The sequence below is a fragment of the Falco peregrinus genome, chromosome 4, assembly GCF_023634155.1.
Source record: "Falco peregrinus isolate bFalPer1 chromosome 4, bFalPer1.pri, whole genome shotgun sequence".
Taxonomy (NCBI): domain Eukaryota; kingdom Metazoa; phylum Chordata; class Aves; order Falconiformes; family Falconidae; genus Falco; species Falco peregrinus.
Window position 1 is genome coordinate 119,053,793 of NC_073724.1, and position 20,993 is coordinate 119,074,785.

Here is a 20,993-nt window from a genome sequence, read left to right on the forward strand (position 1 = left end):
AAGCCCTCCCAAGAGAGTTGTGAAAAGGAAAAAGTGAGGCAAAGGTTATGTGCTTGTTCACAGTTACTATGATGAGGAAAAATGACCTCAAGTCAGCCTTTTAAATAAAAAACAGGGTTGAGAGTCTACTTATTCTTCAAGCTGAAATTGGAGAATCAGCACCCTACCATCAACAATGGAATTAAAATTTAAGTTCTTCAAGGATCTTGCAGCACTTCACAAATTCCAAGTTTTAAAATAATCAGTTTGATCACTTGCATAAGAAATAGTATTCTGATGGGTATGAAGCTTACAGGTAACCAACTACACCATCAACAGGACTCTTAGGAATCTGCCATTTTGGAATTACTCTTTAATGAGATTATTTTTTTTTAAGATGGTGTTTAGTCAACTAGAATACATCTTAGACATCACACACATACACACATATCCTCTAAGTGAAAAGTAAAATATAACCTTACTACAGTAAATCATATTTTTAAGGTTACAGAGACTGTAGACAGGGCACTAAGTTGTCAACTTTGGTTTAAAAGCCTTTCTATTAAAAACCCCCCAAACCTCAATACTTGCAATTCCAGTCAACATGGAAAATTAAGGGTGGCTGGTTGCCATCATTTCCACTCCAGCTGAATCATTAAAATGCAAACAGCTGAACAGAAATATCACTGTTAAACCAAGCCAAATTTCACTTTTCAGTTCAAGATGCATTCTTGAATATGTCTAAATACATTTGTGGTCTGGAGGCAGTACTGGATGAGCAGACACAAGTTTCAATGAACACCTTTGCCAGTTATACCTGTCTAAAGGCTTGAAGACATTTCTGCTGGAAGTAGACGCTGTGACTACGGCATCTCTGCAGCAATCCGATCCAAAAGCTGCAGCGTGCCCCACGAGACCACCAGCCATCGCTCCACATTGCTGAAACTACCTGTTCATCCAGACACAAGCAGATCATCTTAAAATCATAAAACCACAGGCACAAGGAAGTCTAATGTATAGTCTCTAAGGCAAGTTCAAACCACTCTGTATTCTCAGCTATGGTAACACTTCCCTTTAAATAGAACTTCACCATCTTTCCTTGGGGTAGGAAGGTTGTCTAAATTATTTTCCACTATTGATTTCAGCCTTATTTTCTATGATTCAAGACATAGCAAAGGAAACTAGGATTAGGTGCTTCTGAAGGTAAGTCTGAGAAATTTCAGAAGTAGATGGTAGAGAACAGCTTCTTGCAAAGATCATTCTTTTTCATATTTACAGTTTAAGGTAAAATGCCTACAGTTCAGATCAATCAGGTTTAGCGGGTCGTGTGTCGTCCCCCCCCCCAAACACATTAAAGTATTAATTACTTCTTAATAAAATAAAAGGTTATAATTAATCTCTTACTGACATTTGAATATATGGATTAAACGACTGGCTTTAATAAGAAAGCATGGGCAGGAAGTTTGCTACTACAGTGTCCCCAACCAAAACTGCTCACTAGTACTGATATATATAAAATCAAAAAACTAACTACATTAAAAAAAAATTTACAGACCGCTTATGATGCCAAATATTGATGATTGAAAACCGGAGGTCTGTTTCAATCCTAAAAACATGATTAGCCTAATTTCAGAGTTTTGAGCATTAGACCCCCTTCTTACAACTCAAAAATAAGTTGTGCTAAATATTCTACTCTAACCACTAAGAACTTCTCTTCACTATCCTACCTTTTCCAGCTGACTAGCCAAGTACTTACAGCCATTAAGATCTTGTTTAATTTTATATCCCTAGCTAATCATTAGCTGTTTTACATATTTCAGTGTTTGATGAACATGCAGTAAAACACTACAGGATTCTTGGTTCAGTCAGATGGTAACTGTTAAGAAAAGCTGAAAGAATCTCTATTCCATATACTTATTTCAGACCTCAAGTATCTCTTATGTATTCAAGTCCAAACACATTTACTGTTGTGTTCTATGATTTATGAACTCCTCTGTATCCAGAAAAATCACATCTGCACCAATATATTGGTGGCCAATCTTTACTGTCTATAGCCGCCTGTCTTTAATACAGACTATTTTTAAAGCTTAAGAAATTGCTTCATTTTTAACTGTTTTCACTTGCTTCTACTTTGGTATTATACCATATGTTTTAGATCTTTTATTCTCTCTTCTGTTCAGACTTCTGCCATATCCCAAATTAAAGTCTCAAAGTTTAATCCCTACTTCAGAAAGCTCATTAGGGAAGAAGTCAGTAAAATAATGATTTTTACACATCAAACTGTTTTCCACAGGCTGAAGTGTGGCACAGTTTAAATAGAATATTACATCCCATTTGGCAAATGTAAGTAAAATTCCAAATCTAGTTTGGATTTTGTTAGATAACCTTAATGTTCAAAGTGATGCTGAAGTTCAAGGAGTGTTAATATTTGCAGCCTTACAAGCTAAATTAACAGCAAGGACATATATTTTAAGAACACTTAATTATCCAGTAGTTAACTAAAAGATCAGAAACTTAGTTCATCAACTAAATGAAGCCAATACCACTGTGTTTTCACGTCACCATATTTGCAGTACCTTTGATACTTCCTGCCAAACTGCATCCACCAACTTTGTCAGAGAACAAACTTGACATGGCTTTTTCCTTCACTTCTTATTTCCAAGGACAGTAAGCAGAATGGCTGCAGGGAGATGACTGTAGAGCAGACTTGGCAGAAAGCAGCTGAAACCAAATTACTCACTATAATACAGATAAAGAACTGATGTAATTTCTGTGACCATAACAGTCACTGGTGTGATTGCAGAGTCATCCATCAGATCCAGGGAACAAACTGTGCCTCACAACACTACCAAAAAACAGGGCAGTTTAGAAAATGATAAATTTCAAGCTTAAGCCCATGACTAGCACAACCTATATAAGGATAGAACTAAATCGGCCAATCCAGATAAGACAATGACCTAAAAACTTCACAAGTTCTTGCTTGATATGGCTGAAGTATGAGGAGTGTGCAAGAACAAGGTTTAAATATTTACTGAAGTTTGAGTTATTTCAACCTCGCCCACTTTTGGGGTCTGCAAGGGGGGCAGGCAGGGGAGGAAGGAGCTAGTGTTTTCCCTCCAGCCTAACCACATCCTGTTTGCTCACTGTAAAACAATGTTGTATCCAGAGGGGAAAGCTCGTGTTACTTAAAAGTGCTAGGACTTTTCTGAACCAGAAGAAAGCAAACCCTGAAAACCTTAAGGTGAGAAGGATTACCACTGTCCAGCCAGCTCACTTAAAATCACTACGCCACAGGACACTTTGAATCAAGTAGTACGAGAAGTAGGCTGCTGAAAAGCCACAGGCACCAAAACACCCAGCACTTGCAACCTCTTTGCACTCCACCAGAAGACCAAGGCACTAGAAGCTTCGGGTGCACAGCTTCAAAAACTGTTTCCTTCTCAGATAAGCTGCACCACAGTTCTGTCTGCTTCAGAGCAGAGACTGGCACAGGACCTCTAAGTAGCAGACCCAACAAGCACTCAGCTGCTTGGAAGGAACACAACTAAAAGACAACAGTATGTAACTGCCGTCATCACCAGACTTCTCAATTATAGAGATGCGACACAGAACACTTCAAGTCCTTTTCAGATCAAGCTACCAACTGACAGTGGAGGCCACAAAGTGACCTTAGGGTGACTACTAGCCTACCAGGAACAGCTAACTATTCTGCCAACTATCAGCATGATTGGAAAAGTTTTAAATGAAAAAGTTAAGATCCCCACCCAGTGAGCAATGCTGATATCAAATGAAAAGGCAGAAGAAAGGATTACAGCGTGCACTTTGTTAGAGATGAGATTAAGACATGAATATGAATCACAGATCACAAGTGAATTCAGGTTTGATTACTAGTTGGTTTTTAGTTTCTACTCCAGAGAAAAAGCTACACTTGTAAAACAAAACTTGATGACAAAAATACAGACTGCCAAGGGAAAAAAAAACATATCCTCATTCAAGCTTTTCACTATACAAAGATAATTAGTTTACTGGGAAAGGAAAACATATTGGTAGTTTTAACTTCATGAAATATATTTTCAAAATGCGTATCTGAATAGCTCAAGAAGATGATAATTGAAAGCAGAAGCACTGCCATCTTTCTATTATGAAGGGTAACTGCTGTGACCTTGTTTCTGGAGAATCTACAATAACTTCAGTATGTCCAGGCTGTACAGGAAAAGAAAGCAAAGACCCAGATCCTGAAAGTCAGGCACTTCTTGATAAGACACTCACCAATTTATACAAGAGGGTATCATTCCACTACTTCAGCAAATAACGCTTTCAAACACCTCAAACACAGCTAGCAAACCACAGAACAAGTGACACTGATGGCTTTTTGTAAATAGTGCATTTCCGTGACATATTTCAGCTTGAAATCAAGGCATACAAACCATGATGGATATCACAACGCAAGGACTATCTGTATGGACAGAACAGACAACGTCAGTATCAGATCTGTAAATCTCCCTGCCACTGAAGGATCATTTTAAACTAGAGGACACTTTATAGAGGTCAAGTCCCTGCTTATTGAAAAATGAAGTAATGTTATGAAAAATAATCTCATCAGGAGTATAGTGTTCCAATGGGAGTAAATTAAGACTAGTATGTCTTCACAGAAACATTTCTCAGCTGTAGATATCTGGGGTCAGTTGTCTGATCTACTGCAGTAAACAAAATCTGCTTTCTCAGACTGGCCAGGAGCATGTAAAAGCTTCTAGTTCCCAGAAATAGTGTTAACAGTAACTAAATTCATTAAAGAACACCTGATCTAATTCTTAATCTCTGCACAGTAATACTTGCTGACCGAATGAAGGCAAAAGCATTATTTTGGTGATCAAGAAAAAAAGTAAGCTAGGATTCTAGCTATGCACCCTCAAGAATGTGGAACATAAAAATACAGTTCAAGATAAGTTCATGGCAAAAAGCACTCTTCGAGAAATATCGTTGAACATTTAACACACACTCAATCTACCACACAGAATCAGCTTTGCTTTGACAGCTATTACATTTCTCAACAAACCATCTCCCTCCATCTGATTTACATTTACCAAAATTTCTTCCCAAAGCTGCCATTTTGTTATCTCAGCCAAAGTACCAAATATGACTAAAGACTTCTCAATTGAGTTGCAAGATGTTATGTCAGTGAAAAGTTATTCTTGCTTGTGTCATGATTTTTCAGATTGCCTTGTTGCAAGTGGCTTATCTGTTACCAGGCTCAAAACAGAAGTACAACAGTGCTAAAGTGCTTAAGTCTACTACAGCTGAAACTCTTGTTTTTCCCATCCTTTGAAACAGGGGCAAGACCACAGTAGCAAGGGCCACTCTTAGACCATGCTCATTCAACTAGCTGTTTCCAAACATTCCAAAATCGTCCATATGCCTGTTCAGCATCACTTACCACCACCTATTTGCAAATCCCGCTTGCCACAGTTAAACTAACTGAAAGACAACACATGGAGAAAGGCAGCATGGAAGCAGTCTTAAAGCAGACTGGCTTTGATACAACCTTTGCTTTCCTCACAAGCCTGAAAAGTGAAAATTTTTATACCAGAACTTACACTGTAACCCATATTGCATGCCTTAACACTGTGTGTGAACCACACACAATGGAAGTTTTCTTTATCAGTACAAATGAGTGTGTCTAAAAATACAACACCAAGATATCAAATTGACTGCTTAAACACATGCAGATTAAAAGTACATCTGGCTCAACTTACTCTGAAACTTTTCTACTTCTCCGAAATCTGGGTCCCTAAATCAAAAGCATCTCAAACTGGGGTAAACTAACCTGCTGGTTTGAATTCAAGACTCAATCATCAAGCCATGCAGATACATTACCATTCACCTCACACAGTGCTGCAGCCCTTGGCCCTGCACCTGTATGTCAGCTTTAGGTATACAGAAGCTGTATTAGGATAAATATGCTCACGGCTTTACATCCTTAAGGAATCCAGAACTATTCTGAAGATCCAACAAGAGCACCTGTGTTTCAAGATTGATATGCTTTTCAGTTGCCACAAGACCTTCATCCCAGTGAAAGACAACCTGGTTTTTATTATTCACACCTCTGCACTTCTCACGTGGGCTATGGCAATGAAATAAAATCGGTCTTTAAGGTATTGACACCCAGGGAATTAGAGCTACTTTTGAGTGCTGCAGTGCCACTGCGATACAAGAGGTCTGATGCACTCAGACTTTGTTCCCAGATGAAGTCTGATGCCAGCAGATCTTCACAATCCTGTCTCAAAACAGCTATTTCTACCTAAATCAAGACAAAATGATTAATAATTACAACCTTCTGGCATGCTTTAAGTTCTCAATAATAATGAAGCTGAGCTCCAGAAAAAGACAATTTTGAGGTACAAATCCACAGCACAGAAATAGTTTCCATGAAATTACTTCAGGATCACACCTATCACTTTTAGGTGCAAACACAGCATGCAATTTTGATCATGTTTTCTATGAGACATAGTAGTGCAATAGATAAATGTTTCCTGTGTTTAGTGATGACAGAAGGTGTTCAGACAGGACAAGTAGCAGCATAATTTAGAAAGCCATAGCAGCATGCTCAGTTTCACTCCTCATGCCATTTCATTTGGTTCTCGAGGTACATATAAGTAATAAAACATAACTGCAAAGACATCAGATGCTTTTGAAGGCAGATGCCCAAGACTGCACTGCAGCTGCCTGTGTCTCCTTTGACCTGTTGGGAGTCTGTATTTCCCAAGCAGAATAGAAAAAAAAAAAGACCTTAAATCTTTCTATAAATTATAAAACAGCAAGGAAACTTTTAGAGTAGTTTACTGTTATCTCAAATCAGCAAATGCCAAATATTTCTGCAAAAAATACACCAGACTACATAAGCTTCTTCCATCACTGTCTAGGTACGCTTTGTTGTGTTTTTTTTATTTTATTTTTTAATATATATTTTTTACCTTTATAACATGAGGTGGCAATAAGTTCAATGTTTAAACATACAACACATGGAAAAAATAGCACTACTTTGAGATCAGACAATTCTGAAATGCCTGTATGTGCTCCAGTAGCTACGCCTGAAAACTATGATGTACCACTTGTCTTTTAAATACAAAACCTTTTCAGATCACGTATTTTACCCCTTCATTTTTTTTCCCTAGTCTGAAATATGACTTTGAGGTGGTTTTCTTCTTACTACTGCTAGTTTTCTAATTCTCCCTTAACATGGTTTGGTGGGAAGAAGGTGCAGCGTGAGCTAGAACAGCCTGAACATACTACTTGATTTCTCTTTATTTTTACTACAGAGAAACAATGTTAGCAAAACTCTCTTGAAACCATTCTCATTTTCAAATTACTTAGCAGAAAAGCAAGACTTCTTGAAAATCTTTTAAGACACACAATATGACCAAGAATGCAAAAATACAACAGAAATAATTTCTGTGAATGTGCATTTCACTCATCCAGACACACAGAGTACCAGAAAGATGAATAAACTCCAAAGAACATTATTTTTCTTAGGAGAGTATACATATTTCTAAGCTGTCTAACGTGATTTGATTAAACAAGTATTCTACTCTTGAATATTCAGCTGTCAGGTTATGTAAGTGACATTTGAAGCTTCAAGTATAAAAAGTAGCAACCAAGCATAGATTTGAACCAACAGAGGCCAAAAGACTCCCAAACAGATGGCATAACCGTGCTTTACTGGACTCACTTTAAAGTTTGCAAGGAAACTGATACAGTTTCAAAAGATTCAGTAGCTTCCAGCCAGCAAAATGCAGGCATTTACTTTGCAAGATGTTTAGCTTACACTGACAATGAAAGAACAGAACTATACTGAACTGAAGACTATATAAACAACAACAACAAAAAGAAAAATACAATAAGCAGCAACACCAACACAGGCAATTTCACCAAGTATGACTCACTCCAGACATAACAGTCCTTATTTTGCTGTAAACTGGAAGCTATTCTTTACTTAAATATCTGGGAGCAGACTAACAGAAGCATTAAATGCACGACTTGACAGACAGTGTCAGAACACATCATAAATACTTTCATCTCAGAATCATTACTATGTTTATGAGAATGTGATGAAGTGCTAGTTTTCAGTTGTGCAAGAACAGTGCCAAAGAATTTAGGTGGTTTATTCAGCAAACATGTATGTTTGTCACTGCACAGAGGAACATGCTGCTGTCCTCAGTAGCTTTAGTTTGGGAGTTCTGTCTCCACAGAACCAAATCACGTAATTGTTTAGGTCAGAAAAGACCTTTAAGATCATTAAGTCCAACAGTTAACCCAGCACTGCCAAGTCCACCACTAAACCACATCCCAACCATGTCCCCAAGCACCACATCCACACGTCTTTTAAATACCTCCAGGGATGGGGACTCCACAACATCCCTGGGCAGCCTGTTCCAGTGTTTGACAGCCCTTTCATGGAAGAAATTTTTCCCAATATCCAACCTAAACCTCTCCTGGTGCAACTTGAGCCTGTTTCCTCTCGTCCTGTCACTGGTTCCTTGGGAAAAGAGACTGACCCCACCTCACTACAACCTCCTGCCAGGCAGCTGTAGGGAGCCAGAAGGGCCCCCCTGAGCCCCCTTTTCCCCAGGCTGAGCCCCCCCAGCTCCCCCCACCCCCCCAGAGCTGTGCCGCAGCCCCTTCCCCAGCCCCTGCCCGGCTCTGGACACGCTCCAGCCCCTCCGGGTCTGCCTGGGGGTGAGGGGCCCAACGCTGAGCCCAGGGCTCGAGGGGCGGCCGCACCAGGGCCCGGCACAGGGGGACGGGCACTGCCTGGCCCTGCTGGCCACGCTGCTGCTGACACCGGCCAGGGTGCTGCTGGCCGCCGTGGCCACCTGGGCACACTGGGGGCTCATGCCCAGCCGGCTGCCGACCAGCCCCCCCAGGCCCTTCCCCGCCGGGCAGTTCCCAGCCCCCTGCCCCCAGCCCGCAGCGCTGTGGGGGGCTGGTGTGACCCACGGGCAGGGCCCGGCACTCAGCCCTGTTGGGCCTCATACAACTGGCCTCGGCCCCTCGGCCCGGCCTGCCCAGACCCCCTGCAGAGCCCCCTGCCCCCCAGCAGGTCACACTGCCCCCAGCTCGTGTCCTCTGCAAACCCAATGGGGGTGCCCTCATTTGTTTTGAAACCTTTCAGACTCCAGAACTTCTGAGGAATGGTACTCTTTCTTTCTACATATTTGGTGCACTTGCAGATGTTGAATGGGACCAATGAAGTATATTAACGAAATATTTAGTGAAAATCATATTCTTGCCTCACCTTGGTGGTTCAGAAAGTCAAAAATAGATTTATGAGAGAAGACAGTGTTTCAGTAGTACCAAAACTATTTTATGGAATACAAGAATGGAACAGTTATTGAATAGATTAGAAACACTAATACCTTTGCAATTATGAAGCTGATCATATATTGTATGCTACTGGCAGATATATACATATACAACTTATTCTACCTTAAGTAATGCAGCCAGAGAAGTGCTGAGTTCTCAGAGCCCCCTACTTTTGTAGGCTTCAAGTTCCATTACAAACTGTAACTGCAACAGACAAAATTGCATACGTCTACCAGAACTTTGAGATTTAAATTATCTGGATCATCCAAATAAACAAACCTGAAGCAGATAAAGCATTTCCCAAACGTAACTTATATTCTGAAAGCTCTCAAAAATATTTAACCAGCTTACAAGGGCTTTAAAAAGCTGGTAAAGAAACTTGAAAGTGAAGGAACACATTTATACAATATAACATTAAATACAAACACATGTACTTATGAAATTGTTCTCAAGTGAAAACATCAGCTATTCCCCCAAAGCACGATTTTTAGAAGCTCTTAATATGGATCTCAGGGAAACCCTGCAGTTCAAAAAAAAATAAATTACAAAGCCAAGTAAAACGTTTAATCTAGTCAATCACGATGCTGTGTGTTACAGCAAAGACTGAGTATAAAGAAAACGGAGTAATTAGTCACATGTTGGAGTTTTAAAAGCTGCTAAAGGAAGGTGACTGAAATAAAGAAATTTAATAATGCATATTAATTGCTATGTTCAATTCAGTTAGGAGCAGGTGAGAAACTTGAGCTATTAGTTTAGAAAGAAAACTGCAAGACATTTGAGGTTTTCTACAGCAAGCAAGGTCCCTTGAGAGTTGATAGGATTGACTCTCCAATAGCTGGGAAGACAAGATCTCAGGCAGGAGCTAATCCTGAAAAATTCTTGCAGAACACAGGTAAATGGCCCAACAGGGATTTATATACTTAGCTAAACTTTCTGCTTTTCAGAACTCTATTGTGCAATAAAGTATTAAGTCATGAGGGTTTGGAAGCCTACAGCCTGAAGGACTAAACCTTCCAATCTGTCTCAGACAACAGGAAATTGGTTTAATCTTTATACACCCCCACACAGGCAGCTCTACTCCTCAGAAATTTGTTTTCCAGATCTAAATGTTGTAGCTTGCTACCCTTCTGAAAGTGGTGTACAGGAAGGAGTATGATCATATGCTTAGAGACTAAACGGAAGCAGAACAGATTAATGTTCTATTAAGTTACCCAGGAATTGTTTGGACAAGTTATTAAAATGGTATCAAAATTAATTTGCAAGACATAATTATATAGCCATATTTCATTGTATCAAAACAGGAAGACCTCAGAGAGATTAACTCTTAAGGCAAGTTACCTCTGCTGTCCTGCCAAAAGTCACTCAGCTTCAAAGAGAAATCATACACTTCCAAGCATCTCAACCCAGTCAACTACACACAGTAAGACCCTTCCATCTTGATTTGGACTATCAGTAATTAGTGTTAAAATATTATAATACTTTGATTGTACATTTCCAAAGAGGGTTTTTTGTGGGTTTGTTTTGGGGGGCTTTTATGGGTGTGGAGGTTTGTTTTTTTTTAATTTACAGGTTTTATGTCAAGAGAGACAGCTACTTTTCACAGACTCCTTACCCCTCAGCCATTTCCTTTGCTCCCTTTTCCAAACCTTGGACATGGAAAAACAAAGTTACTGATGCTCCAAGCCTTACTCTGCAGCCACCCAAACACACACAGGACCAGAGGTGAGCAGCTGGCCTCCTACAGCTGGTCAGTATTGCATTCCTTTGAGTTCTGTGGTTGCAGGCTACAAAGTGAAACTTAACCAATAATTGCCATTGCTTTCATATTAAAGCACACATTTGCAAAGACAGTGGGAAAAATAGGCAAAGTGCCAAAATGCAGGAGAAGACATTCAAAGAGTGAATTTAAGGACACCAAGATAGTTTCCTAGTAGCACAACAATAACTATAGTGTAAGTACATGTTGAAAGACAATTACAGAATAAATGAAAGACTCCTCATTGAATATTAAGTTGGTTAATAGTAGGTAAGTTTACAGTGCTTTTTTTCAATTGATTTAAATCCTCTGCATTCAAGAAAGCTATTTAATTTATCACGTTTATCAACCACTACTCCAGTACTGGCAGTAACTCCTCAAGTGAAGCTGTACTTGCTACCTGCAGTTTATTCCCATAGCCAGTGGCAAGACATAAAAGGCAATTTTTCCAATCAACAGCCAAAACTTACCTATAAGACACACCATTTAAGTTTTTCTAGCATTATTAGAAGCCCAAACAATAGTATGTGCGCGCCAACAGACCTAGAATGACAGAGCTGAACTACTCTACTAGATCATAGAATTCTAACACAAGAAAAACAACAGTCCCACAGCTACTGAAAGCAGTAAAAAATAACTTCAAACTCCACATCACTTCAGACTACCCAAAGCTGTTCAAGGGGGTTGGGGGTTTTTTGTTGCCAATTTGTTGTTTTGAAGGAAGTACATAAGCACATTTATGACATACTTACTCTCGCTCTTTCTCTGTCAGTTTGTCGTTGATATTATCTTTGATTATAGATCGGGAGCCCTTGTGGATTATAGGATACCTGAGTGGCACTTGTAAGAAGTAGGATATCATTGAAACCAAGTGAGCGGTGTAGCCCAGGGCAACAGCAATGCTTCCATCATCTTTTGCTGTCAATAATAAAAAGATTCTGTTATTTAATCAACTGAATCAGAGTACAGACTCAGCACAAGTTCATCTATTGTTCAGAGAATGATACAATTAACAGAGCTATCAGAAGTTATAACTTAAGAATAGATGCAAGCTTGAAATAAATTTAGACTGCTTTACAAATGTTCACAGTTCACCGTATTTGCCTCTTTTATAAAAGGGCGATGGCTTGTTCACCTTCCAATTTTACACTTTCAAAGCTAAAAGTTACTCTTCTCAATATTTGCCTAGGTGCGTATGGATGGTAAAGAAGAGACAGGAAAAGCAAAACAAAATTCCTGTGTCAAAATTCAAGTCTGAAACTTTCTGCATTTCTCTAGATGTAGCTGACACACATGACCAGGGTCAGGTAAAACTGCATTCTTCCATAACCTTATTCATTAGCAAGATCAGTTGGAGATACACTGACCCCAGGGTATGAACTCTGTTCTCTGCCAACAACTGGAAGAACTTAGATTATCCCATTATTTTAAAGTAACATTTTCAATTTGAAATTTAACGTTTCAACCTTAAAGCTTCACCAGCTGGGAATACACACAGGTCTTGCAATTCAAATTACAGCCTTTAGCCACCTACAGCCTCTTCCTTTCTGTTTTCTTTATTTTTCTTCCTTGTTAGTGAACACACTGATACAAAAAACATGGAGTTATCCCTTCTGATGAAGAAGGGAGTCCATGAAATCAGCTATACAGAAGACCCTCTAAAAAAGCTTATGATGTTCCATGTCAACCACAAAATCATGCTGAGCTCTATCAGAACATGACACAGTACACTGATTTAAATTACACCCCTTTCAAAAAGGATTTTGTAAAACGTATTCAACTTCTGCAGCAAAGTTGTTTTTTAGGGAATAAAGTGTTTTTGATCCTTCAGATTCTTAGTGGATAATGATATTTTAAAAAATCAAGTATCTGAACAAAGATACGTCAGACAGCTGGTTTTCAAATTTAACTGTGTATCTCACAAGCTGAATGCTTAGTACTTCTTCCTCATAATACTACATGATAAAGAATTAGTAATTATTTTGTAAGGAATTAATACCAGTAACCTGAAAATGGGCCAGAAGATGCAGGCCACTGATTTCTTAAGCACTGCCAAACTGAATTCATTATCATATTTATTGCAATCAGGAAGACAAAGAAATAGGCTGATTTTTGTCACGTTGACAAACTGGATTTGTTTTACAGATTATTCCTCTGCTATCCTAGCATCCAATATACATGTTGTTAGCACAAGTTAACTACTATGGGATGGCTTTAAAGAGTTAAACAATTGTTTCTTGGAAAAAAACCTCAAACCTTGCAGAATGAGCAAGTACTGGGAGCAAGAAATTCTCAAGCATATTTTAATGAAGTTCCAACTCACATCAAACATTTGCAGATGAATGCATGCCATTACTTGTACAACTGTTATACAGATAGGCATGCTATATATTTGCTTCTGCAATAAGGTGACTGTAGACAGCTGAAGTAGAAGCTGACTTGTAAGATACTCCATACTGTCAGGCAGCTTTAAAGTCTTACTTACACAAGTTATTTACTTGGTAGTTCACCAGCAACTACAGCAAACTGAATGGGGATTCATGCATGTTGCTCCATCAAAATTTACGGATTCAATGTAGTCATAATGCAATTTTAGGACAAATGTTTTCCAGAATCACTAAGTTTGGAAGCCACCTTTGGAAATCGCATAGTCTAAGCCCCCTGCTCAGAGCAGGGTCAGCTACAGCAGGTTGCCCAGGACTCTCCCAGGCAATCTAGGTAACTTGTTCCAGTGTTTCAGTATCGAGTCTTAGAATACAGAGGTACTTTTCCAAGAGTCAACAGTAACTTCCTTCAAACTAGCTAGGAGGTAGGAATAAAAAAGGCATAAAAGTTTTCTTCTAGTCTACACCTTTCCAGTCATAAATTTGGGTCCTAAGCCATTGCTATCAGTTTACTTATTTTCATAAAGTTTACAAGCAGTGTCAACTGAGCAACTAAATAATATCTGGCTACCTTGAAAGTCTTCAGAATTAGGAAGCTTGACTCCACAAACAAAGTAATCCTTTTGATCATTCTGTAAGTTTAAAATCAACAACGGAAAGTGAGAACAGAACAACATCGAGAAAACAGAAACCTGCACAAAATCCAATGACAAAGCATTTTTGTGAAGAAAAAACTAAATATTCAATTAAACAGAGCAACTTTAACACAGTATTTTAGTCCACATCTCATAACTCAGAAATAAATGCAACTTTTTATAAAGAAGGAAGAGCTTCATCTTAATTCATTATAGAAAAGATTTTGGAGTTCAGTATTTGGACATCTGTTTATGTGCACTTTGTTAAAGTTCAGCTAGCCTGCTGTCAGGGTTACATTATAAAATTGTTAACAAAATGAAAATATCCATTAAATTACAGCTACAGCTATTTCTACTTTTATTGTGGAGACTATTTGTGAGGTGCTGGCATAAGTCCTCTTCCTGTGAGGTTTGCAATCTAAGGACCAAATCCAAGAAAAAGCTGGAAAAAACAGCATGAGTGAAGAGCAAGTTTCATCACTAATAAAACATGGTATTTGCTCACAGTGTAATATATAGGAAATTCATTTCACATCAAGCAGATTTTTAGAATATTAAAAACATACCAGATCAATAGGGTAGATATAGGATAGCTCTGACAGCAATTGCTTGCATCGAATAGTCTGCTGGGCGTTTGTCTTCAAAAACAGTTCTCTTTGGGGAAAGAGATCCCAAACCCATTAGTTTCTTCAAAAGCTTTAAGTAAAGGTATCAAACCCTTGTATCCCTTCCGCAGCTTCCCAAGCTTCACCTCTCCTCCCCAAAAAAGTTAGGTAATTCCACAAAAAATAAAAAAATACAGAAGGCAAAGCTGATTTTTCATTGTCAGTTGTACCTCATACTATAGGTGTATTTTGACTATGACAACCAAGTATTACAAAGCTGTGTTACATTAAAACAGACCTAGTCTACACATGCAATCAAGCATCTGTTTTCTTCTCTTCTAGACTTGCCACTGTTAATTATCACTTTAGATATCTACAAATCATAGCAGAGATGTCTTAACTGATGTTTTGGAGCAACATTAGTAAAAATTTGGTGCCAGGAGTCCCACTTCAAGTGGCCCACTCTCAAGCCTGTATTTCCTTTCCCTTCGGAGAAAAAGTGTAAACCCTTTACCTCTTTGCAGTGCATTCCTTTCTTAATTCATGCAGGGATTCATTATGCTCTTGAAGTTTCTGGTATTCAGTCTCAAATGCATTTTCTAAGCAACATGAAGAATCAGGAAAAAATTACTCTCAAATATTTTCTTATCTGGAGTTTTAAAAAGTAGATACTGACACAAATGTTGGCAATAATCCTCCACTTACTCTTAGATGCCCATTTTCCATGTTATGCTGCCAAACTGGGGAATGACAGTGTAGGAGAAACACCTGTCTGCATGCACTATACACCATTCACCAGCCAAACACAACCAATTATACCCCGATTCTCCTTTAACACCTCTTTCCCTCACACCCACATCCACAGTAGTGGAGTAATTCAGTTAACGCATCTTAATACCTGCATAGCCAGAATTAAGTGGAAAACCCCTCATTTTTAGTAGCGAGTAATTATTTTAAACGTAGCTAGGTATTAAAAAAAAAAAATCAAATGTTCATGTGTAGCTTGGTCACTGGTGAGCTCCAAAGAGACAGTGATACAGCATTTTACATACAGGACTATATACAGTCATACATATAGTCATATATATGATGCTTTCCCAGTAAAAGAAAATACCAAGACTACTGAGCTTTTCATCTTTCACTTACATATTAAGCTATTAAGAGGAATTTTTGTCTTCTAACACTTAGAATAGGATCCTAATCACAGGTACAGTAACATCCCTCATGACATTATAATGTGCCTGCATCAAGCCACTGTTCACTGTATTACAGTGCAGCTCTTCTGAGTGTCTCAAAATGTTGATAAAGTGTAGATGTAAGATTGTTTTAGAGAGCTGTCATAGTAAGAAGTTATTCAGAGACAGGATATCAGAAACTGCTGCCCAGAATTCAGTATGACACAGATGGTAAAGAGATTATTTGAAGCTTGTAGCCAGATATAAAGACAGACACAAACACGTTAGAGCCATACACAAAAAAAACAAACCCAAAACCCCACAGCCCAAAAAAAAAACCACCACACCAACAAAATAACCCCCACCAAAACAGCACCTTTATTACGGTCACCATGACCATAAGCTAGGCGACTACTCTTCTGATCAGTGGATTATGAAGATCTGCAATAAAAGCATTAACATTTCTACACCTACCTCTGTCATGCAAAGTAACTTTTTCCTTATGCAACAAGGCTACTTCTTGACCAAGGGCCTTCTTCTGCCTCTCCAGTTCATTACGCAGCACCAGGATCTTCAACTGTAAACATTCACTCTCCTTTTTCTATTGGAAGAAAATGAGAGTTAAAAGAGATAAGTTTTTCTGCACACAAGCAGTTCCATAAAAGGAGTGATAGGAGGAAAGCAAAAAAGGGGCAAGACTAGTGTCTGCTGGACTAAAGGTGGAGTTCATAGATCACCACAGGCAATAGATAATCAAAGACCCTAATTATTTTGCTGCCTTGGAAGGAGAAAAACTCAGCTCTGTTCCACAGTGCCTGCTCCCTCTGTGAGATGCACAGAGACGGAAGGAAACTTCTGCAGGACAAGTACATAGAAACTTATAGCAGCAGGACAAGCATTCATTCCCTGGCAAAGGGTTAGGCAACAAGAGAGAAGAGCAGCCATAAGAAGTCTATACTAAACTGAAGCAGGGAGCTGGAAAAAAGATTGGCGGTATCATTACGGATTATGTCATTACATTATATCTGAAGGACCCCTTTAAAAAAAATTAGGATTTGCCCTGTACCTACTCTAAATCTATTAGTGTTTCATAAGAATATTTTTTGTTATTTGATGCACTATTATCCACTGACAAATTGTGTTGCCATGTGTGCAGTGAAGCAGAATTTTCTATTATAAGTGGGGTTTTGTTTTAAGGAAGGAGCATCTACGATGTTTAATAGATCCATATTGGGAGTAACTGAAGACAGCTTCAAAATGGAAAAGAGAAGTTACGTCTCTTCAGTCCAGTCACAACCCTGCTGGAGTTCAAAGCCCAAAGAGGCACTCAGACATACTTGTGAGCAAGTCTTGTGTAAGTACTATCAGACAATGTCGCATATAACGCTGCCAGCCTTCACTTTTTCAAGCAGTTAGAGGACATAATGTTACCTCAACACTAGCTGCCTGAAAAAAAAGTCAGTTCTTGCTGAACTCTTTCTTCCACTTCATATTTGCTTCAGTTACACATGTATGCTCTTCTGGTTCAAGACCGCAGCAGGAAACATCAGTCAATTTTATAGTTCACACACTTATAAAGGGGAATGGAAGCCCAACAAGAGTTTCCACTACTGAACAAAGGAAGAAAGAAACAGGTAATCATTTCCTTATACATAGAACATGGTGGCTAAGAAGTTGCATCACGTGTGTGATCATTATCATTTTTGGTTTTAGTATTCTTCACAATTTTGCTCATGCATATCTATAAAGGAAAAGCCTTTGCCTAGAGGGACAAGGATATCCATAAGAAAAAAAGATGGCTAATAACCTTTTAACAGCCAAGATACCAACAGAAGGCAAAGCAGCTCTGGGTTGGAGTCACTCACAGGAGATGTGATGTTGCTCCTTAAGGGAGGTGACTCCTTTGCTTCTTTGTCTACAGTGCAACAACCTCCCATTTTTCCATTGGAAATTAGCAGAGTACTCTCAACCCAGGATCTGCCTTACAGCAATAAAGTAACTTCACGTCACAAGTTTGCCCTTTCCTATACAAGGCATCAGACACATGCCAGTGAGTACCGAGACAATGAAGTCACTACAAGCCATTCTTGTTCTGGCAATTCACTGCTTTAAACTGAGCTCAGCCTTCCTGGGCAGAAAGTCGAAAGTAGTGCCAGTACACTTTTTTGGAGAGGGGAAAGAACAGGCAAAACAAACTGTCAAAAGCTATTGAAAACTCTAATACATTTCCTACTCAAACTGAACGTGTCACTTGAGTGACAGCTTTCGCATGAATGCTGTTCACCCAAAGGGAGCAGAAGTGCAAGAAGATATAGCCAGTGGACTCACCTCACTAAATACACCCCAAGTTTCTGTCAAGATTTATCTAAATCATTAAAAGTTTGTTTTTCCTGATAAACCTCTTTCATGCACTGTGCCATGTTTATGCTTTTCTAGTATAAAAGCAATTATACAAAATAAAGGTAAAAATAGGATGATCTATCAACCCATCTGTGTAACACAAATTAAAATTCATTACAGTTCTCAGATGAGTTCCCATTTGAAATTACAAGTTTAAGTAAAGATTTCAAGTCTGATTGTTAAAAAACTCCCAAGCTTATGGTCAAGACATCAGCCAGATGCTTCAGCAAGCCTGTAGAATAAGGTTTCAAATAATCAAACTTACCAGTTCATTGCTTGTAGATGTACATCTCAGCTTTTCTTCAATCTCCCTTCCTATTTTCTGAACAGTTACCTGAGTCTGTTTAATTGCACACTGGGCTCTGTGAAGCCTGTAAGGAAAAGAGAAGTTACAGCTGTACTAAAGGTTCCCCACACATGTCCTAATGATGAATGTGCCAGCTGCCTCAAACCCAGCAACAGTAACATGAATTCAGATTGGCAGCTTCTATTTTGGAACAAAATATTAAAAGAATCATAACTTGCACATTTTATATAAATGAGTATCCAAAGTAAACTATCAAGTCTCTCAATTCGATCAAGTACCAAATCTCCTTCTCATTTGTTAAATTCAATACACGCTGATAAGGCAAAGCTGTAGGTGAGACAGCAGGTAATTACAGGGATCTTGTGTAACAATGAAGTTGTAACACTGTGAACATCAAAACGGATAGACATGACAGTTACCATGAGCACTGTTAACACAGGCCAGCTTTAAAAAAGGATCCTTTACATCAGGGGTCCTCAAACTACTGCCTGAAGGCCCCCCAGGGTCCTCAATCCGACCCCTGGTATTTACAGACACACACACACACCCCCGCCGGGGGTTGAGGGGGGAAAACCAAGCAACCGCAGATGACTGCCTGCCACTGCATCCGCGCGCTGGCCCCTGTTTAAAAAGTTTGAGGACCCCTGATCTACATGCTACCCAGGCCAAGAGCACGAAACACCCTTTAGTATCTCCAAATATCCTATGGGCCCTTCTGTAACAGAAACATGGGTTTCTTATTTTAATCACATTTGAAGTGTGAAAAGATGATGATTATGTGTTTCTGATCATTAGCCCTGGCTTCAGGGTAGAAGGGAAACTGATTATTTGCCATATTTATTGAAAAAAAATCAGGCAGAGGAAAGCAATGGCAAAAACAGGTCAGAAGTATTAACATCTTAACATGAACATGGAGCAGAAATTAACTTATTTATTAGAAAAAAATCAGAGTTGGTCTGCAGACACAGGCTATGTCTTTTCACGCATGCAAACCCAGGCTTACTTTTCCCATTCACAGTTTCACTTTTAATAGCTTCTTTTGTAAGGATATTGTCCAGGTAGCCTTGCTGCTGGCATAAGCACTTCACTAAGGTCTAGCCAGAACGGCAAAAATGTGGTCAGATAACCTACTGTATGACATTTGTGCTTTGCCAGGCAGGCAATGAAAAAAACAAGCCTGCTTCAATTCATCTACACTCTGCCAAAATTAAAAATATTTGCCTCTTCACAGGAACATTTAATTTTACTAAAGCAAGGCTACAAATTTGCCATAAGCCAAGGACCAAAAGACACTAGAGCACACAGAAAAGGCTACTCAGCTCCTACCTTTTACATTCTCTAATCTCTTGCAGATTTATAAGCAATTGAGGCATTGTTATTTAAAGTTTTTGGCTAACGGTTTTTAATGGTCTGTATGAGCTAGACCAAGATAACCAGGCTAAGTGCTTCAAGTACACATAACCACAAAGCATTACTCCTCCCCACACCTCTCCCCTCCACACCCCATCTCAACAGCCATATTACCGATTACTTTATTCAGCATGAGGACAGCACCTAAACCACCTAGCCCAGCAAAGAAATACACAGGGAGGAGATTATACACTGACAACAGGGAATAAGCAGTGCTAGCAATATTAAACAGGGTCATTGTGATTTAGGCATTTTGTGATACAACTTTAATACATTTAAATTATCAGACACCTTTAGCTCCATCACAATATTGCTTCTCTTAAAACACCGTTCTCTGTAGTAGTACAATTCGAAACAAAAATCGAAGTGATTCCTTTGGTTTCTTTAGAGCTTCTCCAACTGCTCGGTCCAAGCAGCTTTTTAGGGGTAGCTGTGCCCCATCCCAAATGACATATCAAGCAGCATGGCTCTACTGACTGCTACCAAGGTGGGGGCAAGACTGCTGAGGCCAGCAGCATTGGGTCACCCAAGAGCTTGGTCTCACATCCCTAACAGTACTGAAACCTCCTGGAAACATTTATGTCCTACTGGGAACTATGACTTACACCTCCCACCTTCCCAAATGCATCTTGAGGCTGTTGGCTATGTAACACATGGTTACACAGGTCAAAGCATCATGAACATCAATCAAAGCTCTGCTATCACACCATAAAGCACGGTCTAAGTTTTCTACTTCAACAGTTTCCAGTCTGCCTTTTTCCAAAAGCCTGGAACAATTTCCTTCCAGACACAAGAAAGCCTTACTCTACCTATAAGGTTTAGCTTTGGGTAATAACCGAGTACCATTTCCCTTTCCTCTTCATCTAATTTTATACTGGAAGAACATTCTCGCTTTAGTCTGTTAGTGATTAAGAAGTGTTTTACAAGTTTTCATGTCACGCAATTTAGGTAGCAAAATCTGACTGCTGAAAAGCGTTTTACT

General features: G+C 39.1%; 1 protein-coding gene across 4 annotated transcripts in view; it reads right to left on the reverse strand.

Annotated features, from left to right (window-relative positions):
• Window positions 1–20,993, reverse strand: part of UVRAG (UV radiation resistance associated) — a 100,319-nt gene that overhangs the window by 38,353 nt on the left and 40,973 nt on the right. For all 4 annotated transcript variants that reach the window (XR_008746849.1, XM_027777872.2, XM_013305704.3 and 1 more), the window contains 6 exons: window positions 18,560–18,665; window positions 16,369–16,495; window positions 15,234–15,318; window positions 14,681–14,768; window positions 14,051–14,111; window positions 11,848–12,013 (listed from right to left, as the gene is read on the reverse strand). Coding sequence is in view for 3 of the 4 variants with exons in the window: in XM_027777872.2 (XP_027633673.2) it covers window positions 11,848–12,013; window positions 14,051–14,111; window positions 14,681–14,768; window positions 15,234–15,318; window positions 16,369–16,495; window positions 18,560–18,665 (633 nt within the window). In the remaining variant the exon portion in view is untranslated. The remainder of the gene's footprint in view (window positions 1–11,847; window positions 12,014–14,050; window positions 14,112–14,680; window positions 14,769–15,233; window positions 15,319–16,368; window positions 16,496–18,559; window positions 18,666–20,993) is intronic.